The 22,433-nt window shown below is 44.5% G+C and overlaps 1 protein-coding gene across 1 annotated transcript; it reads right to left on the bottom strand.

Moving 5' to 3' along the window:
- Nucleotides 1–3,171: 3,171 nt before the first annotated feature.
- Nucleotides 3,172–8,129, bottom strand: LOC127318571 (zinc finger CCCH domain-containing protein 62). The gene is made up of 10 exons (XM_051349052.2): nucleotides 7,751–8,129; nucleotides 7,402–7,475; nucleotides 6,974–7,088; nucleotides 6,772–6,830; nucleotides 6,452–6,503; nucleotides 6,271–6,382; nucleotides 6,089–6,187; nucleotides 5,877–6,004; nucleotides 4,711–4,815; nucleotides 3,172–4,542 (listed from the first exon to the last, which is right to left on the bottom strand). The coding sequence occupies exons 1-10, from the start codon at nucleotides 8,008–8,010 to the stop codon at nucleotides 3,363–3,365; spliced, it is 2,184 nt and encodes a 727-aa protein (XP_051205012.1). The 5' UTR covers nucleotides 8,011–8,129; the 3' UTR covers nucleotides 3,172–3,362.
- Nucleotides 8,130–22,433: the final 14,304 nt, after the last annotated feature.

Below are 22,433 nucleotides of genomic sequence, written 5' to 3'. Positions count from 1 at the left end.
CAGGTCCAGCAGCCGCCGCTGCTGCTCCGCCTCCCCGGCGCTGCCGCCGCGCCTGGCCCGATCCAAGGCGGCGTCGTCCGCGCGCTTCTCCTCCTCCATGCTCGGCAAGCGACCTGGCGATCGCCTCCGCCATCGCGGCCTCCTCCGCGCGCTTCGCCTCCTCCTCGGCGAGCTGGCTTGCGGCGGCCTCTTTCTTCGTCTTCTTCCGGCCGCTCTGCGGCGCGGAAGGCTGTTCTCGGATGACGAGGGCGCCGCTGCTGCGCCCTCTGGTCGCCGGCGGAGACGCCGGCTCCTTCTTGACGCGCACCGGCGTCGAAGGCGACGTCGCCTCCTCCCTCTTCACCGGCGCCAAGGATGACCTTGACGCCGATCCGGAAGACGACGAGCTGGCAGCCATGCGCCGTGGCTGCCGACGCTTCCCGACGGCGGCTCGCCGATGCCCTCGATGCCGATAGAGGGGGCATCGTGAGCACCGGGGAGTTGCCGCCCTCGATGTGCTCGATGACGGCCTCGAGTGTCCGGCCCGGCGCGCCCACCACCGTCGGCGGCCCGCGGCGTTGTTGCGCGCAGCGGAGGCGGCGGGCCGTCGTAGGCCGCCAGCTCCCGCTCCCACCGCCGGAGGAAGTAGGAGTTCCACCGCGTGTAGTTGTCGGGGTGGTGGCGCGGGTCGGCGCTCCTCGTCGGTCATCGTCATCCTCGCCTCCTCGATGGCGACGTCGAGGGCATGGCCCCGCGGCGGCGGCGGGATTGGAACGCCGCCAGCACTTAGCCGCCAGCCGCCTCCGGGAGGCCTCGTGTCCGGCGGGCAGGGGTACCCCGCCTGGTGGAGGAGGTGCCCCTCCCACGCGTGGAGAGACCGGCGGGCGAAGCCGTTGTTGGCTGCGCCGTCGTCGTCGTAGAACGCCATCTTGAGAGTAGAGGGAGAATGGAGGGAGAGTGGAGCACGGGGTACGCCTCGCGGCGAGCGGACCGGCGTATATAGGCGTGGCTGGCGCGGGGATTAAATGCCGCGTGGATCGCGGCGAGCTGACCGGCGGCAGCCTTTAGTGCGCGCGGAAGACGATGCGTGCGCGGAAGACGAAGACATTACTCGCCGCGTGGCCGGCGAATGCATGCCGGCGAAGCTTTACAACGCGCGGAAGACGACGACATTAACTCGCCGCGTGGCCAGCGAATGCAGACCGGCGGCGAGGCTTTACGCGCGGAAGACGATGCGATGAGGACGACGATCGGTTTCTCTCGCCGACAAGTTGGGGCCACCGAGACGCGCGGAAGTTTCCTCGCCGTTTCGCGCGCTTTCGTTTCGTCCGAGTCCCCGAGCGCTCGGGGGGGCGGGGGGCGTGGGATCGCCGGATGAATTTAGGCCCAAATCCGGACGAAAACGAGGAACCGGGGGCGCGACTGGGCCGAATTTCGCCGTCCGGATGGAAAAAACGCTCGCCGGGGGCCTGTTCGGGGGGACGAGTGGAGATGCTCTAAGCTCTCCGGCGACGTGGAGTGGCGGATCAGCACAGGCGTAAGCGTCTGCGTCAGTGTCAGCCGCGGTTCCAGCTGGGGGATTTGTTGGCCGCCACTCATCTCGGAGCCCAATCAGGAAACAGACACTATTCTACTACCTCCTGTGGCCGCGGTTCCAGCTGGCGGCTTAGTATTTTTTGCTAAAAGGGACATGCACGTGTGGTGAGTCGTCTGACCGTACCACCATTTTTGGGGCTGCCTGGGCTGACTTTCCCTTCTCTTTGTGAGGAGACTTATTTTTTGGTTTGACTTATCCGTCGATTAAGTCTTTGACTAGCTAGAATGAGGACCAGCTGCGGGAGCCGAAGGATACACGTACCATTTGCGTGGCTTGGATAAAATCACTCGGATGATCTGAAATTACCAACTAGGAGCACCTCCACCGCTGGCCCCGATAACATTTTGGGGGCGGGACGCCTCCTCATGACGGCGGGTGACAAAAGCTCATCGACCTGAACGCTCAGCGCAACGCTGAGGCGTTCGCCCGCGAGCAACCGAGGCTCGCTCAGAACGAGGCGTCTCGTCGATGACTGGGGTCGCTGAGGGGACTGCGACGCCGGCCGCCATGCTCCACCGCTAGATACGCGAATCAAAGGCAGAGAGGTGGGTACGGACGCAGGAGGCAAATGGGAAGAACGACGACGACGAGCCAGGCCCGTCGCGCGCCCAAACCGACGGCCAGTAGATAAGGTTCTAAGTTTAAGTTTTATTTAAGTTTAAATTCGAGTAACTTTTGTATAAATTTTGTATGAATTTCGTTTTTAAATGTCATTTTAAATTTGAATTTCTATTGGGGCTGTTGTATGGGGGGCGCCGGTGTGGGAACAACATCCCCAAGTGAAGGATGATGTGCCGGCGTCCCCCATACGGCAGTGCCGGCGCCCCTGCCGGCGACTATTTGGGGAGCGTCGGTGGAGATGCTCTAATTATGGATAATTTTTTTTGGTTACAATCCTTCCTTCCAAGTTCCGCGTCCTTATTTGCCGTGCCCTAGTTTTGACTATCAATTTTTAGAACAATAATGCATGAGACTAATTTCATAAAAAACAGGGCGATAATATATTTTTTTCTAAATATGAATCCGATGGTATGAATTTAGTGACACCTAACTCACGTTTCACTGATCCAACTAATGACCAAACTTGAACGTAGCAATACATGCACGCGTGACATGCAAAACGGATAGCCGTGATTGGCATAATCTGGTCGTTACTCTCTTCGGCGACCTTACCTTGATGGCTTGATCGAATCTGTTCCTACATCTCTATATGATCAACAGAATATTTATTTAGAATAGGTCAAACATTATGTTGAAACACATGGACATAACCCTAATCGGTGAGTTCTCCGATTTTTTAAGAAGCACCGGTCGAAACTGTAAAAAACTGCTCTCTATAGCACAACAAGCCAAAACTTACCTAAGACAGCGAAATATGGTGTCAATAATTTCCCCTGTTTGTCACATGTTTGGAAAATGTACATTTTTTGCATGGAGTTTTTCTGTCGCAGAATCCATTTATTAACCATATTCATGGACCAAGCCTCCACATTTAACATCCGTCAATCTGGTATGTAGGATGTCACAAAACTGTAGGGCACCACATGGTACCAAAATATCTGATACAAGAGCGTGATGAATCAAAAGAAAGAAGTAAAAAAATAAAGGTGTACCAACGTGTAGTCTTACTGTGACTTGCCAACACAAGTTGACTGACCAAAGGGGTAAACAGTGTTCACCTTTAAATTCTCGATTGTACTTGATAAAAAAAAAAATCTCGATTGTTCGCCTATAAAATTATTGATGAGATTGACTGCACAAGGTATACTACCTCACTCAACATTCTTTAATTGTCATGGGAGAACTTGCAGTTTTCTTCATAGGGGCACCACAACCCTCGTTGATAGTAGTGGCACGGCTTCAGCGGTGGAAACTGCTGGGCGCATGGCTTCAGCGGTGGAAACTGCTGGGAACATGGCTTTAGTGGCGGAAACTGCTGGGAGTACCAGTAATTCTGATGATAGTTCTCTTGGGGATGATACTGGTTGTGGTTCATTCTCCAGCTATCGTGGTGATTCTGATGATGGATCTTTTGGGTCTGATGATTCTGGTGACGTCGCACTTGAGGATGATACTGCTCTTGAGTCATTTGCCCTTGATCACCGTAATCCTCTACTAGGTTTGTTGAACAGAAATTCTTATTGCTAGGCCTGAGAGGATGATGCCATTGGTGATCAACCTGACCATGTCGATGACCATTGTAGCCATGCTGGTGTGTGTTTCCATGCTTGGGGGACCTTGGTGGGTTTTTTGTCAGCTGTGGAAGTGTCGGCTTTGATGGTATGTTCTGCTGCCTGGCATTCACTGCTCCCATGTGTTGAATACAAGGGGCCTTACCAGATTCTGTTCGATGGTAATTGCGGTTATCGATGGAATCTACTCTGTAAGTTTCCTTCTTTGCACCCTTCTGTAGAAGCACTGCATTTTGATGCTGATGTTTGAGGGGCTGTGGCTGGTTTCTGATCTGTTCTATGGGACTTGGCTTCAATATTTTCTCCAGTGGCATCGCGTTCCCTAGTCCTCCATGCTTAAGGCAAGGGGCCTGACCAAGTATGCTGAAAGTTCTTGTTGTATCCTCCTGCGGAAGCACCTTGTTGTGCTGCTGATGATTATTGTGGTCCTGCAGGTGCTTGAACATATGATGTGCAGAAGCAGGCCTATGATTGTTGTGTTGTGTTGGGTGCTTCAAGCTTTGCTGTGCAGGGGTAGGCCTTGACAGTATTTGCTGCTGAATTGTTTTCTCTGGTTTGACATGTTGGATGGAGGGAACCTGATAGGTCCTAAACTCTGTCCTAGAAGTTCTCGTTGCACCCTCCCGTGGAAGCACTTCATTGCAGTGCTGGTGATAGGGTTGTTGCTGATGGAGCAAATTATTTGCAGGATTTTGCTTTGAAGAAATCTGATGCTGCTGACTTGCGTTCCCAGGTTGACCATGCTGGAGGGAAGGAGTCATCCTTTCATCGAACCTTAGGTTAAAACCATACATTAGGAACAATAAAGCAAAAAAAATTATATGCCCAAGAATTCCCAGCATCTGATTGTAAGAGATTATATTCTTAGCTGAATGTAAGCATACTATAAAGCAAGATTGAATTCTTAATGTAATAGGATCGAAAGATAGGATTTTGAAATACCTTTGATCAACGATATTCATGGAAATAACCTTTTGTTGTGGAAGAACTTTTTGAGATGATATTCGATTCATGTTCTCTTTCCCTTTGCTTGTGTTATCGTTAGTCCTGTTCACCAAAACATCATTTGAAAATCACAAAATTAAATCACTGGTGCTACGAGTAGCCAGATACATAAGCATCTGGTGGCTGCTCTAGTTTTCCTTAATCCTATCCACCAAAATATCATTTGAAAATGGAACATAATGCTATGTGTGGCAGACACATAAGCAACCTGGTGGGTGCTTGCTACAGTTGCTGTCAAATCCATGAGATGAGACGGTACAGGAGGAAGCCAAACGTGCTTAGGCTCAAAGCAGAGGAAAGACTCCGGTTTGAGTGGTAATTCCTATTGACGAGAGAGTTAATACTATAAAGATTGAATTCATGTTCTATTAGGTTAAAGGGTCACTGCTCTTTCAGTTTGGAGTCTTTTGTATGCAAGGCAGCAGGATTTCGAAGGTACGCCCAGGAGAACTTGCGCCGGTGATTTTTTTTTGTATGAGAAAGTTTTCCAAAAAAAAACCTACACATGTAAATGTCCGAGCACTTTATATGCTTGTCATGGTGTAAAAATGATCTTTTCCGCAAGAAAAACTACAAGCACATAAAGACTCAAACATTTACGTATGTAATTGTCGAAGAAACGTTTTCTCATCTTTCAGTATTGTGTTAGAATATTTTAGCGTCCTAGTAAACTTCATATAAGAAAAGGTCATGGTTGATAGCTGAGACCTCGAAAAATCATACAAGTTTGACTTCCAGATCAGTCATATGTCCTCCACGGATTTACCTTACTCAAAACTGTGTTATTTGTCTACTTTCTTGTTTCGAAACAGAAGCTGAACCAACTGTTCAAATGATTTTTGTAAACAGGATTTGACTTGCTATAATTACCAAACTCGGGATAAGATGATCTGAACTCAGCACAAACCTAGTTCAAAAATATCAAATACTCTACATTTTCAGCCCTTCATTGGATGGTATGCTTATTACAGGCACTTCAGACACTGCTACTAACCAAGATGCAAACAAATCACACAAACAGTTGCATTATTTTCCCAGAACACCAAATAGTTACACATTATGATTATCAATATCATATCCATGTCACAGTATTAGAAGCGTACCTATTAAATCTCCTCATCTTGCCAATCTCTTTCTCATGAATCCTGACCTCCCTTGACTTACGTGCAAGGAACCCTCTTGCATGTTTTTCTTGTAGGACTCTGCTTCTTTCCTGTTCATCAGGCCATGGCTATGAAGGTAGAAAATTGTAAGGTACCAGTTCAATTGTAAGGTTCTCTTTCCCACTGAAAATGAAACTTATTAGAGAACAAACCTGTCTCATAGTCTTATCCTTGTAAAGATTTCTTCCCTTTATGAGGAGAGGATGAAGGGGAGGCCATGGTTTGTATCCTTTACTCCATAAAATTTCAACCTACATTGCAGATTTATTTGATGGTTAAAACAGTATAGGAAGATGACTGCCTTACAATATTGTAACTCCAGGTAGGAACTCACAGTGAATGTATGCTGTTGCTTCGCAGTGCCATAGCTTTCTTTGATGATTCGACCTGCATTTGTCCTCTGACCACATAGGCGACTTTTGACTCCACGAGGATCTCCTTTTTTTCTACAGAAATACTCAAACATCACGCCCATCGCTAGAACAAATCCAGAACATCTACTTGATATGTATTACCTTCTGTAAATATTTTGCTCAAACACCACGACATCACCTTTGCATGCATCACCTAGAATTCAAAAATGATACATGAGAGTGTCAAAGTAGCACTTAAATTGCACAGCCAGGGGAAAAAAATCTGTTAAGACTGCAATTGATTTTAATTCCAAAGTAGTACATGGAAATGGGTCATGTAACAGCATATCATCTCTTCTATATCTATGAGGCTCTTCCAAGTTAGCACGACTACTCATTTACTAAAATAAGCAAACTCATGTGTTGAAATTAAATAGCATCAACACAGCATATTTTGTGCAAGTTAGAAATAATATTTTCACCTTTACAGTTCAGAACAAAGCTTGATGCCGGATACTTCAGCTCACCCAAAATTTTGACCCTAAATGTTTGTGAATCACAAGAAAGTGCAAGTATGTCAGTGGGCATAGGAAATATTAAAAACAAAAAGGCAATAACCCACTTATTTTATGAAATGCCAATAAGGAAAGTGTTCTACGAGATCATAAGAGATGTAATTCATACTCAATATGCTCTCTGATACGATTTAGAAGGTCTTCTTTCTTGCCTGACAATCTCAACTTGTGCATCCTCAAGTATGCTTTGCATTCATAAACTTTTAATTTCTTTAACTGACCATCTGCATTTCGCAATAGTACCCATATCATCCACTGTATGAGGACTAGCAAAAACGAAAATTTTACACTTGTGAACAATCCAGGAAAATGTAGGCTGATAGCTGTTCTATAGAGTAGTTTTTGTAAGTTTGTCCATGCGTAATCAAAATTGAACAGTGAAGTTCATCATGTCCATATTTGTGTTGTCTCAATGTAATGTGTTTCTTACAAGCTCATGTCTTTTCAAATTTATTTACATGGCCGTTCAATTTTTAATCTGTACACGTAACTTGTAAGGGCATATGATGTGGCAGGAGATAAGATTCTGGAGCTCACCGCGCATCAGTTTGTCCACCATCGCCAAAAGATCATTGTCCTCCTTTCCCATCTTCGGGGCCACAGATCCTTTTCTGAAAATTTGCGAAATTCATACAGAATTATAATCACCAAGAGATGTACAATGTCACTGCAGAAAAATAATCTTCACGGCCCGAGCAAACAAACATGGAAGAAACTACTGTACAAAAGACGAGAGAGATATTATATATTTCAGTGTGCGTTAGAGAAGAGAAGGGAACGCTGTGAGATCACATAAGGAATTGCCCAGTTATTAGAGAAGAGAAGGGAACATTTTTTTTTTTTGAAAAGAAGAGAAGGGAACATGGTTCTGCTAGTGAGTACTAACCTGCCCTTGCGCGCGGAGATGGACAGACGGGCCATCCCGGACCACAGCGCGGCCTCCACCTCCGGGCCCCCGTCGGCGGCGGGGTCGAACGAGGGGTCCTCGTCATCGTCTGATTCATAGAGGTCGGCGAGGCTTGCAGGCTCCGAACCATCATCGGTTCCCTCTTCGCCGCTCTCCACCTCCTCCTCTTCCTCCGATTCGCCCCCCTCGAGCGGATCATCCTCCGCCGGTGGGAGGCCGGTGCGGGCGGCGGCGGCCATGTTGGATTATTGGGTCGTCCGTTTGGGATGGAAGGGAAGAGGGGTTTCCTTTGGTATTTAATTGGCCAATCGCGTTTTGATTTGAATATGTTGCCGTTGGTGCTGCCTCTATACCTAAATCCATGGCAGCTCACAAGGGCCAATCCTGCTAGTGGGAAGAAATATCTATCTCGTTCCGGACGGCTCCGGTGTAAAAAGTGTGTGTTGTTTGTTAGTTAGTATCGTACCGTTAGAAACTCAAATGCATTTCGTTTGGTTGCTCTGTATCCTGCAAATCTGAGCAGATACAACTTACAAACGTTTGGTTACTTTGTATTAGTGTGTCTACTATTGTTTTGTATCTATTAATCATGTACTTACCAGCTAATAAAGTCAAATTTAGTCAAATTTATCATCAACTCCACAACTCCAACAAAGGTGAGGCCGGACAACGAGGACGGCGAGGGTGAGGCCAAGCGCGCGACGCGGCTAGCGAGAGCGCGGCGAGGCCGGCGAGGCCGAGCGCGCGACCGCGGCCGGTGCGGCGCGAGATGGCGAGCCAGCCCGAGGCGGGCGGGAGAGGCCAGGCGCGAGGTGGGCGCGACCGGGCGAGATGGCGCTACGGGCGCGGCCGAGCAAAGGGGCGGGAGCGGCCAGAGCGACGCGGCCAGGCGCGCCAGCGCGGGGCGAGCGGCCAGCGAGCAGGCGCTGCCAGGTGCGGCAAGGGGAGCGGCGAGCCGTGGCCAGGCGGCCGGCGCGGGCGCGGCCTGATGCGCGTGAGACACACGTTCGTTGGGAACCCCAAGAGGAAGGTATGATGCGCACAGCAGCAAGTTTTCCCTCAGTAAGAAACCAAGGTTTATCGAACCAGTAGGAGCCAAGAAGCACGTTGAAGGTTGATGGCGGCGGGATGTAGTGCGGCGCAACACCAGGGATTCCGGCGCCAACGTGGAACCTGCACAACACAACCAAAGTACTTTGCCCCAACGAAACAGTGAGATTGTCAATCTCACCGGCTTGTTGTAACAAAGGATTAGATATATAGTGTGGATGATGATTGTTTGCGAAGAACAGTAAAACAAGTATTGCAGCAGATTGTATTCAATGTAAAAGAATAGGACCGGGGTCCACAGTTCACTAGAGGTGTCTCTCCCATAAGATAAATAGCATGTTGGGTGAACAAATTACAGTCGGACAATTGACAAATAGAGAGGGCATGACCATACACATACATGATATGATGAGTATAGTGAGATTTAATTGGGCATTACGACAAATTACATAGACCGCTATCCAGCATGCATCTATGCCTAAAAAGTCCACCTTCAGGTTATCATCCGAACCCCTTCCAGTATTAAGTTGCAAACAACAGACAATTGCATTAAGTATGGTGCGTAATGTAATCAATAACTACATCCTCGGACATAGCATCAATATTTTATCCCTAGTGGCAACAGCACATCCACAACCTTAGAACTTTCTATCACTGTCCCAGATTTAATGGAGGCATGAACCCACTATCGAGCATAAATACTCCCTCTTGGAGTTAAGAGCAAAAACTTGGCCAGAGCCTCTACTAATAACGGAGAGCATGCAAGATCATAAACAACACATAGGTAATAGATTGATAATCAACATAACATAGTATTCTCTATCCATCGGATCCCGACAAACACAACATATAGCATTACAGATAGATGATCTTGATCATGTTAGGCAGCTCACAAGATCCGACAATGAAGCACATAAGGAGAAGACGACCATCTAGCTACTGCTATGGACCCATAGTCCAGGGGTGAACTACTCACTCATCACTCCGGAGGCGATCATGGCGGTGAAGAGTCCTCCGGGAGATGATTCCCCTCTCCGGCAGGGTGCCGGAGGCGATCTCCTGAATCCCCCGAGATGGGATTGGCGGCGGCGGCGTCTTAGTAAGGTTTTCCGTATCGTGGCTCTCGGTACTGGGGGTTTCGCGACGGAGGCTTTAAGTAGGCGGAAGGGCAGGTCAGGGGGCCACACGAGGGCCCCACACGCTAGGGCCGCGCGGCCAGCACCTGGGCCGCGCCGCCCTGTTGTGGCGGCGCCTCGTGGCCCCACTTCGTAAGTCCTCCGGTCTTCTGGAAGCTTCGTGGAAAAATAGGCCCCTGGGCGTTGATTTCGTCCAATTCCGAGAATATTTCCTTACTAGGATTTCTGAAACCAAAAACAGCAGAAAACAACAACTGGCTCTTCGGCATCTCGTTAATAGGTTAGTACCGAAAAATGCATAAATATGACATAAAGTATGCATAAAACATGTAGATATCATCAATAATGTGGCATGGAACATAAGAAATTATCGATACGTCGGAGACGTATCAGCATCCCCAAGCTTAGTTCCTGCTCGTCCCGAGCAGGTAAACGATAACAAAGATAATTTCTGGAGTGACATGCCATCATAACCTTGATCATACTATTGTAAGCATATGTAATGAATGCAGCGATCAAAACAATGGTAATGACATGAGTAAACAAATGAATCACAAAGCAAAGACTTTTCATGAATAGTACTTTCAAGACAAGCATCAATAAGTCTTGCATAAGAGTTAACTCATAAAGCAATAAATCAAAGTAATGGTATTGAAGCAACACAAAGGAAGATTGAGTTTCAGCGGTTGCTTTCAACTTATAACATGTATATCTCATGGATATTGTCAATGTAAAGTAATATAACAAGTGCAATATGCAAGTATGTAGGAATCAATGCACAGTTCACACAAGTGTTTGCTTCTTGAGGTGGAAAGAGATAGGTGAACTGACTCAACATAAAAGTAAAAGAAAGGCCCTTCGCAGAGGGAAGCATTGATTGCTATATTTGTGCTAGAGCTTTGGTTTTGAAAACAAGAAACAATTTTGTCAACGGTAGTAATAAAGCATATGTGTTATGTAAATTATATCTTACAAGTTGCAAGCCTCATGCATAGTGTACTAATAGTGCCCGCACCTTGTCCTAATTAGCTTGGATTAACACGGATTATCATTGCATGACATATGTTTCAACCAAGTGTCACAAAGGGGTACCTCTATGCCGCCTGTACAAGGGTCTAAGGAGAAAGTTCGCATTGGATTTCTCGCTTTTGATCATTCTTCAACTTAGACACCCATACCGGGACAACATAGACAACAGATAATGGACTCCTCTTTTAATGCTTAAGCATTCAACAGTTAATATTCTCATAAGAGATTGAGGTTTTATGTCCAAACTGAAACTTCCACCATGATTCATGGCTTTAGTTAGCGGCCCAATGTTCTTCTCTAACAGTATGCATACTCAAACCATTTGATTGTGAAAACCGCCCTTACTTCAGACAAGACGAACATGCATAGCAACTCACATGATATTCAACAAAGAGTAGTTGATGGCGTCCCCAGGAACATGGTTATCGCACAACAAACAACTTAATAAGAGATAAAGTGCATAAGTACATATTCAATACCACAATAGTTTTTAAGCTATTTGTCCCATGAGCTATATATTGCAAAGGTAAAGAATTGAAATTTTAAAGGTAGCACTCAAGCAATTTACTTTGGAATGGCGGAGAAATACCATGTAGTAGGTAGGTATGGTGGACACAAATGGCATAGTGGTTGGCTCAAGGATTTTGGATGCATTAGAAGTATTCCCTCTCGATACAAGGTTTAGGCTAGCAAGGTTATTTGAAACAAACACAAGGATGAATCGGTGCAGCAAAACTTACATAAAAGACATATTGTAAACATTATAAGACTCTACACCGTCTTCCTTGTTGTTCAAAACTCAATACTAGAAATTATCTAGACTTTAGAGAGACCAATTATGCAAACCAAATTTTAGCAAGCTCTATGTATTTCTTCATTAATAGGTGCAAAGTATATGATGCAAGAGCTTAAACATGAGCACAACAATTGCCAAGTATCAAATTATTCAAGACATTTTAGAATTACTACATGTAGCATTTCCCGATTCCAACCATATAATAATTTAACGAAGAAGATTCAACCTTCGCCATGAATACTATGAGTAAAGCCTAAGGACATATTGTCCATATGCAACAGTGGAGCGTGTCTCTCTCCCACACAATGAATGCTAGGATCCATTTTATTCAAACAAAAACAAAAACAAAAACAAACCGACGCTCCAAGCAAAGCACATAAGATGTGATGGAATAAAAATATAGTTTCAGGGGAGGAACCTGATAATGTTGTCGATGAAGAAGGGGATGCCTTGGGCATCCCCAAGTTTAGACGCTTGAGTCTTCTTAAAATATGCAGGGGTGAACCACGGGGGCATCCCCAAGCTTAGAGCTTTCACTCTCCTTGATCATATTGTATCATCTCCCTCTCTTGATCCTTGAAAACTTCCTCCACACCAAACTCGAAACAACTCATTAGAGGGTTAGTGCACAATAAAAATTTACATGTTCAGAGGTGACATAATCATTCTTAAAACTTCTGGACATTGCACAAAGCTACTGGACATTAATGGAACAAAGAAATTCATCCAACATAGCAAAAGTGGCAATGCGAAATAAAAGGCAGAATCTGTCAAAACAGAACCGTTCGTAAAGACGAATTTTAAAGTGGCACCAGACTTGCTCAGATGAAAATGCCCAAATTGAATGAAAGTTGCGTACATATCTGAGGATCACTCACGTAAATTGGCATAATTTTCTGAGTTACCTACAGAGAATTAGGCCTAGATTAGTGACAGCAAAGAAATCTGTTTCTGCGCAGTAATCCAAATCTAGTATGAACCTTACTATCAACGACTTTACTTGGCACAACAATGCACAAAACTAAGACAAGGAGAGGTTGCTACAGTAGTAAACAACTTCCAAGACTCAAATATAAAATAAAGTACTGTAGTAAAAACATGGGTTGTCTCCCATAAGCACTTTTCTTTAACGCCTTTCAGCTAGGCGCAGAAAGTGTGTATTAAGTATTATCGAGAGATGAAGCATCAACATAGGTGTTGGGAGTTTTCTCAACTATGCATTTTATATTATCTATGTGAGTTTCAGAGGCTCCCTTTTCATTATTCTTAGGTTTGCTATCCTCGTCAAACAAATTTTCAGGAACAAGCCAACCATAGTTATTTTCTAGAGCGTCATTCATTCCCAGGAGCTTACAAGGTATTGTTGTCTTAATCTCCCCACCATCATTAATATTATTAGTGTACCTTACTCTCTCCATATCCATCTTTTCAAGGATACTAACAAAATTGGTATAAGAGCCAAGCATATTGTATTTGATAAAGACCTTTCTAGCCTCTCTTGCTACACCACCAAATTCTTTAAGAAGGGTTTCTAAAACAAAATCTTTCTTTTCCCCTTCTTCCATATCACCAAGTGTGAGAAACATGTGTTGGATTATAGGATTGAGATTAAAAAATTTAGTTTCCAACATGCGAACTAAAGAAGCAGCAGCAATTTCATAAGTAGGAGCAAGTTCTACCAAGTGTCTATCTTCAAAATCTTCAACTTTACTAACATGAGTGAAAAAATCTTCTATATTATCTCTTCCAATTATAGACCCTCGGCCTACCGGTATGTCTTTTAGAGTGTACTTAGGAGGAAACATGATGAAATAAACAAAAGGTAAATAAAGTAAATGCAAGTAACTAATTTTTTGTGTTTTTGATATGGAGAATAAGACAATAAATAAAGTAAAACTAGCAACTAATTTTTTTGTGTTTTGTTATAATGCAGCAAACAAGAAAGTAAATAAAATAAAGCAAGACAAAAACAAAGTAAAGAGATTGGATTGTGGAGACTCCCCTTGCAGCGTGTCTTGATCTCCCCGGCAACGGCGCCAGAAAACAGTCTTGATGCGCGTGAGACACACGTTCGTTGGGAACCCCAAGAGGAAGGTATGATGCGCACAGCAGCAAGTTTTCCCTCAGTAAGAAACCAAGGTTTATCGAACCAGTAGGAGCCAAGAAGCACGTTGAAGGTTGATGGTGGCGGGATGTAGTGCGGCGCAACACCAGGGATTCCGGCGCCAACGTGGAACCTGCACAACACAACCAAAGTACTTTGCCCCAACGAAACAGTGAGGTTGTCAATCTCACCGGCTTGCTGTAACAAAGGATTAGATGTATAGTGTGGATGATGATTGTTTGCGAAGAACAGTAAAACAAGTATTGCAGCAGATTGTATTCAATGTAAAAGAATAGGACCGGGGTCCACAGTTCACTAGAGGTGTCTCTCCCATAAGATAAATAGCATGTTGGGTGAACAAATTACAGTCGGGCAATTGACAAATAGAGAGGGCATGACCATGCACATACATGATATGATGAGTATAGTGAGATTTAATTGGGCATTACGACAAAGTAGATAGACCGCTATCCAGCATGCATCTATGCCTAAAAATTCCACCTTCAGGTTATCATCCGAACCCCTTCCAGTATTAAGTTGCAAACAACAGACAATTGCATTAAGTATGGTGCGTAATGTAATCAATAACTACATCCTCGGACATAGCATCAATGTTTTATCCCTAGTGGCAACAGCACATCCACAACCTTAGAACTTTCTCACATCGTCCTGCATTTAATGGAGGCATGAACCCACTATCGAGCATAAATACTCCCTCTTGGAGTTAAGAGCAAAAACTTGGCCAGAGCCTCTACTAATAACGGAGAGCATGCAAGATCATAAACAACACATAGGTAATAGATTGATAATCAACATAACATAGTATTCTCTATCCATCGAATCCCGACAAACACAACATATAGCATTACAGATAGATGATCTTGATCATGTTAGGCAGCTCACAAGATCCGACAATGAAGCACATAAGGAGAAGACGACCATCTAGCTACTGCTATGGACTCATAGTCCAGGGGTGAACTACTCACTCATCACTCTGGAGGCGATCATGGCGGTGAAGAGTCCTCCGGGAGATGATTCCCCTCTCCGGCAGGGTGCCGGAGGCGATCTCCTGAATCCCCCGAGATGGGATTGGCGGCGGCGGCGTCTCAGTAAGGTTTTCCGTATCGTGGCTCTCGGTACTGGGGGTTTCGCGACAGAGGCTTTAAGTAGGCGGAAGGGCAGGTCAGGGGGCCACACGAGGGCCCCACACGCTAGGGCCGCGCGGCCAGCACCTGGGCCGCGCCGCCCTGTTGTGGCGGCACCTCGTGGCCCCACTTCGTAAGTCCTCCGGTCTTCTGGAAGCTTCGTGGAAAAATAGGCCCCTGGGCGTTGATTTCGTCCAATTCCGAGAATATTTCCTTACTAGGATTTCTGAAACCAAAAACAGCAGAAAACAGCAACTGGCTCTTCGGCATCTCGTTAATAGGTTAGTGCCGGAAAATGCATAAATATGACATAAAATATGCATAAAACATGTAGATATCATCAATAATGTGGCATGGAACATAAGAAATTATCGATACGTCGGAGACGTATCACGGCCATGCGCAGGAGGGGCGGGGGCGGCCGGCTCCGGCGCGGCCCTTCGCGGGTGCAGCCACGCGCAGGCGCGGCCTGGGGGGGGGGCGGGCGGGTCGAGCGCGGCCCGGCGCGAGCGCGGCGCGGCTAGGGTGGGGGCGGCGGCGAGGCGCGGGCGAGCGGGCGGGCGGGGAGGCGGGCGTTGCCGGGCGCGGCCGAGCACGGGACGGCAGCAGCCGGGGTGGCCGGGCGCGGTGCGGGAACGGCCGGTCGCGGCATGAGAGCGGTCGTGCATGCCCAGGCGGCGCAGGGCGGGCGCGGTCGTGCATGGCCAGGGCGAGGCCGGCAAGGGCGCAGACCGGTGAGGGGACGTGCTGGAGCTCCTCTTTGGCCAACACCATGTCCATGGCGAAGCTCCTCTGTGGCGTGGCGGAGCTCGTGGTCGTCATAGAGTCCATGACCGTCGTCGAGGAGCTCTTCCCGTACAGCCAGGGCGGGGCGACAACGGCGGCGCGGTGTCGTGGCAGAGCTCCTCCGTGGCGTGGCCATCGCGGAGTCCATGGCCATCGCCGAGGAGCTCTCCCCGTTGAGCCATGGAGAGGATTAAGGAGAGAGATTAAAGAGGCTCCTAAAAACACACGTTCTCAGCTTTTGCATCGTGGGGTCAAAGTTTGGATCAGTGGAGTCAAGGTTGTTGGAGATATGCCCAAGAGGCAATAATAAAATGGTTATTATAATATATCTTTGTGTTTATGATAATGTTTACATACCATGCTATAATTGTATTAACTGAAACATTGATACATGTGTGTTATGTGAACAACAAGGAGTCCCTAGTAAGCCTCTTAACTAGCTTGTTGATTAATAGATGATTAGTTTCATAATCATGAACATTGGATGTTATTAATAACAAGGTTATATCATTATATGAATGATGTAATGGACACACCCAATTAAGCGTAGCATAAGATCACGTCATTAAGTTATTTGCTATAAGCTTTCGATACATAGTTACCTAGTCCTTTCAACCATGAGATCATGTAAATCACTTATACCGGAAAGGTACTTTGATTACATCAAACGCCACTGCGTAAATGGGTGGTTATAAAGGTGGGATTAAGTATCCGGAAAGTATGAGTTGAGGCATATGGATCAACAGTGGGATTTGTCCATCCCGATGACGGATAGATATACTCTGGGCCCTCTCGGTGGAATGTCGTCTAAATAGCTTGCAAGCATATGAATGGTTCATAAGAGACCACATACCACGGTACGAGTAAAGAGTACTTGTCAGGAGACGAGGTTGAACAAGGTATAGAGTGATACCGATGATCAAACCTCGGACAAGTAAAATATCGCGTGACAAAGGGAATTGGTATCGTGTGTGAATGGTTCATTCGATCACTAAGTCATCGTTGAATATGTGGGAGCCATTATGGATCTCCAGATCCCGCTATTGGTTATTGGTCGGAGAGAAGTCTCAACCATGTCTACATAGTTCACGAACCGTAGGGTGACACACTTAAGGTTTGATGTCGTTTAAGTAGATATGGAATATGGAATGGAGTTCGAAGTTTTGTTCGGAGTCTCAGATGGGATCCAGGACATCACGAGGAGTTCCGGAATGGTCCGGAGAATAAGATTCATATATAGGAAGTCATTTTCTAGGTTTGAAAATGATCCGGTATTTTCTCTGGAAGGTTCTAGAAGGTTCTAGAAGAGTCCGGAAGAAATAAGGATGGAAGGTGGAGTCCCAGAGGGACTCCACCCACCTTGGCCGGCCAGCCTAAGGGAGGAAGAGTCCCAAGTGGACTCCCCACCATGGTGGCCGGCCACCCCACCAAGGAAAGGGGGGAGTCCCACTCCCCCTAGGTTTGGTCACATGGAAGGTTTTTGTTGGGGTCTTATTCGGACACTTTGACCTAAACCTTGGGGCTTCCACCTATATAAAGAGGGGAGGAGAGGGGTTGGCTGGCCACCACAACACCACCATGGCCGCACCCCTCAAGGCTGCCCTAGCCGGCGCCCCCTCTCCCAAACCCTAGCGGTTCCCTCCTACCTCTCTCTCCCACATAGCTTAGGCGAAGCTCTGTCGGAGATCTCCACCACCACCGCCACCACGCCGTTGTGCTGCCGGGATTCCGAGGAGGATCTACTACTTCCGCTGCCCGCTGGAACGGGGAGAAGGACGTCGTCATCAACACCGCACGTGTGACCGAGTACGGAGGTGCTGCCCGATCGTGGCACCGTGATCAAGATCTTCTACGCGCTTTTGCAAGCGGCAAGTGATCGTCTACCGCAGCAATAAGAGCCTACTCTGATAGGCTTTGGAAATCTTCAAGGGTGAGTCTTGATCATCCCCTCGTTGCTCCTGTCTTCTAGATTGCATCTTGGCTTGGATTGCGTTTTCGCGGTAGGAAATTTTTTGTTTTCTATGCAACGAATCCCTACAGTGGTATCAGAGCCGTGTCTATGCATAGATGGTTGCACGAGTAGAACACAATTGTTTTGTGGGCGTTGATGCTTTGTTGTCTTTAGTTCGAGTACTTTGCATCTTTGTGGCATGGTGGGATGAAGCGGCTCGGGCTAACTTTACATGACCGCGTTCATGAGACTTGTTCCACGTTCGACATGCAACTTGTATTGCATAAGTGGCTTTGCGGGTGTCTGTCTCTCCCACCATAGTGAAGATTCAATTTACTTTTTCTATTGACAACACTAGTATCACCGTTGTGGTTCATGTTCGTAGGTAGATTAGATCTTACTCGAAAACCCTAAACCACGTAAAATATGCAAACCAAATTAGAGGCGTCTAACTTGTTTTTGCAGGGTTTGGTGATGTGATATGGCCATGATGTGATGATGAATATGTATGAGATGATCATTATTGTATTGTGGCAACCGGCAGGAGCCTTATGGTTGTCTTTAAATTTCATGTTGAGTAGTATTTCAAAGTAGTTGTAATAGTTGCTACATGAGGTAAACAATCATGAAGACGGCGCCGTGGACCTTGACGCTACGCCGATGATGATGGAGATCATCCCCGTTGATGATGGAGATCATGTCCGTGCTTTGGAGATGAAGATCGAAGGCGCAAAGACTAAAGGGCCATATCATATCACATATGAATTGCATGTGATGTTAATCCTTTATGCATCTTATTTTGCTTAGATCGCGACGGTAGCATTATAAGATGATCCCTCACATTAATATCAAGATAATAAAGTGTTCTCCCCTCGTATGCACCGTTGCACAGTTCGTCGTTTCGAAGCATCTCGTGATGATCGGATGTGATAGACTCAACGTTCACATACAACGGGTGTAAGCCATGTTGCACACGCAGAATACTTGGGTTTGCTTGACGAGCCTAGCATGTACAGACATGGCCTCGGGACAACGGAAACCGAAAGGTTGAACACGAGTCATATGGATGATATGATCAACATGTTGATGTTCACCATTGAAGCTACATCATCTCACGTGATGATCGATTTTGATGTAGTGGATTTGGATCGTGTACCACTTAACAACTATGAGGGATGTTGTATTAAGTGGGAGTTCATTAGTAATTAGATTAAAACATGAACTAATTATCATAAACATAGTCTGAGTAGTATTTTGAATTAATTTTGTAGTATTGGCATCCGTTTTCTACCAAGCGCTAGTCTTGTTATTGAGATAGAAATACTGTTAAAATCTGACAAGAAACTTTACGGACTGGTACCGTATTGTTAAAGAATCAAGAAATGATTAAGTCCTATTGCAAACTTTTAGTAAACCTCACATTGTTGATTCAAAAGAGCTATGGTTTCAAGTAGTACCTAAAGTCATCTTGTCTCCGTGAAACTTGAAGTTCAAATCTGTTTGAAAAGTAAGGAGCTGAAAATTTAGTTTTCAGAAATAAGCAAGGTATGAGATATATGTGATATCTAAGACCTTATTGCAAGATGATAGAATATAATTTGGTGAGACTACATAAACTCATAAATTTTATGGGAATGTACGAAGGTTGAAGACGCAAGGCGTCCCAATCCTCCAACTATTGGGGCACTAATGATATTTGCATATCTATGAAGTGATCGTCCTTAGTATGCACCGTTGCTAAGACTCGTCGTTTCGAAGCATCACGTGATGATCGGGTATTATAGATTCTACGTGTGCATACAACGGGTGCAAGCCAGATTTGCACATGCGAATACTGAGGTTAAACTTTACGAGCCTAGCATGTACAGACATGGTCTCGGAAAAGTCGTCATGATATGATGGATAAAATTATGAGTGAAATTGTTCATCATATTACAAAGTTACTAATAGTGAAATCTGAAACACTTGTCATATGATGATCAACTTCAAAGTAAGAACCTCAAGGTTATTGGTATTTGACCAACAAATCTAGAAGTTATTGAAGGTGAAGTATTTTCTGAATAATGAGGAAAGCTAAAAGAGAAACTACAAAAGATATTTTGGCAGAAAGAAAAGAGAAGACTAGAAAGTCTAGCTCAGGTGTATATACATGATATACATGTTATGGTTGTATTCCTAGTTTGGTCACACAATGAAATTCTTGGGTATTAGTACCATATTGGTTGGTATGAAATGTCATACAAAACAGCGCAATACAAGAATACAATGGCCTAAGTGACTGACAAGGAATATGATAGGAATGCACTTCTGGAACAAAAATAAAGTGTTATTATGTTCGTCGTTGGCATCCTATCTAGCCCTTAGAATTTATAATAAAGAACTTAATAATTGTTATTTTGCTCTGGTCAAATGAAAACAATGAGTTGTTCAAATTATGACATTACTCCATGTACGATGGATAAGTTATTATATATCTTAATGGTGAAACACACATACATAATACTGACGCTAAAATGCCATAAGGCAAATGATTTGAATTCCACTTATTTGTGGAACCGCAATTTAGGTCATATTAGAAAGGAACGCATGAAGGAACTCCATGCAAATGGATTTTTTTGGAGTCATTCGATTTTTGAATCGTTTGGCGCTTGCAAATCTTTTCTAAAGAGAATGACTGAAATACCGTTCATAGGCCAAGAGTTGAACGGGAAACTAACTTAGTGAAAACATATATGATGATGTATGTGGTTCACTGGGCATAGTTGTGTGCGGGAGATTCTTCTACTTCATGAAAACTTCCAACAATGAATTGAGTATATATATGTGGATATATTCGATAAGGAAGAAGTTTGAAACATTTGAATGGATTCAAATAAATTTCAGCATGAAGTGGAAATCATCGTAATAGAAAAGTCAAATATCTATGAATGGATCATGGGGGAAATATTTGAACTACGAGTTTTAGCGAACATCTAAGAGAGTTATGAAATTGTTCTACGACTCACGTTTCTTGGAGTATCATAATGATGATGGAGTATCCGAGAGATGTATCCAAACCTTGTTGGATCAATGATAAGATAAAATATTGATGCCATTATATTTTTGTAAATTATGCTTTAGAGACTACCGCTTTTACACTAAATAGAGCATCATCATGATCCGTTGAAATGACACCATACGAGTTATGGCATGGGTATGAACCCTAATAGTCCTTTCTTAAATTTTGGAATGCATAGCATAAAGTAAATAAGTTTACAACCAAAATCGGATGAATGTCTTTGTTGGTTATCCCACAGAATTGATTGGGAATTCTTTCCACTATGGAGACAAAGACAAAAGTGTTTGTCAATGTTTCTTACTTATTTCCAAGAAATTGTTTTTAGCGAAGTATTTGAGTGGGAGGACAATAGAACTTGATAAGGTTTATGAACCTGAGCATAATGATCAGAGTAGCGCAGCATCGGAATTGGTTCCGGAAGCGGCCACGACGATCATGGCTCCCATGTCTACAAAATGTTATAGTCATGGAGATCGAAGTACTTATTGAACCTTGTAGGTATGGTTTACTTTGTGATCAAATAAATGATTTGTGAACAAAGGATTGTTTTTTGAACAATGATAAACCAACTACATACAAAGAAGTTATGATGGGCCCTGACTCCGTTAAAATGGCTATACGCCATGAAATCCAAGATAGATGAATACTTTTTGAAAGTAAATAGATCTATAAAATTGATGGACTTGGATGGAATATCTTTGAATAAGCTCGACTTGTCGAAAAGTTGTTTACGACAAAGTTCAAAGAGTTGACTACGATAAGATTAGATCTTCCGTAGCAATGCTTATAGTCTATGTGGATTATTCTAGTAATCGCTACATATTTCTTTCATGAGATATGATAGTAGGATGGCAAAATACATTACTTAACAGAAGTGTGTATTAAAGGTGTATACAAGATACAACCAATTGTTTTGCTAGTCCGTGGAATACTAGATAGGTATACGAACTTCAATTGGATGAGGTGAGTTTCGCGGAGTTGGAATCTTCACCGGATGAAATAGTCAAAGAGTTTTGGATTTCATCAGAAACGATGAAGATGCTTGCATTTGCAAGAAATTAAGTGGGAGCGCTGAGACATATTTATAATACTTTATGTAGATGACATATAGTTGGTTATAAATGATGTAATTATATACTTGATTATAAAAGGTTTCATTGAGAATTAACTTCAATGAAAGAATATGGACAGAAACATATTTAGTGTCAAGATCTATGAAGATAGATTGAAACACATAAAAAGTTTCAGTCAAAGTACATAGAATGGATATTGAAGTAGTTCAATATAGAAATATTAAGAAGGTGTTCTTTTCATGTGAAGTTTTAACAAGACTTGAGTGTATCTGACACTCAATGAGTAAAAACACATGAGTGATCACGAATAATATGTACACAACCAGATGTCCTGTGCTCTAAAATGTTATGAGCATATACCAGAATGATTCATGTGATGATCATTGGACGACAGTAAGAATATCCTTGAGTACTTTAGAAGAACCAAGGATATATATATAATTTTATATGGGGTAATGTCAAACAAATCGCTGTAAGGTGTTGCACCGATATTTGTTTGGTCACATATAAAAATGAAATTCAAATCTCAATTAG

The sequence above is a fragment of the Lolium perenne genome, chromosome 7 (genome assembly GCF_019359855.2).
Source record: "Lolium perenne isolate Kyuss_39 chromosome 7, Kyuss_2.0, whole genome shotgun sequence".
Taxonomy (NCBI): domain Eukaryota; kingdom Viridiplantae; phylum Streptophyta; class Magnoliopsida; order Poales; family Poaceae; genus Lolium; species Lolium perenne.
The sequence above is the reverse complement of the archived record's forward strand: the minus strand, read 5'-3'. Positions and strand labels throughout refer to the sequence as shown.

Coding starts and splice junctions, on each gene's coding strand:
- LOC127318571 (XM_051349052.2), bottom strand. CDS start 8,010: ATGGCCGCCGCCGCCCGCACCGGCCTCCCACCGGCGGAGGATGATCCG. Junction 6,831..6,973: donor CGTATCAGAGAGCATATTGA/GTATGAATTACA, acceptor ACAAACATTTAG/GGTCAAAATTTTGGGTGAGC. Junction 6,188..6,270: donor AGCAACAGCATACATTCACT/GTGAGTTCCTAC, acceptor TCTGCAATGTAG/GTTGAAATTTTATGGAGTAA.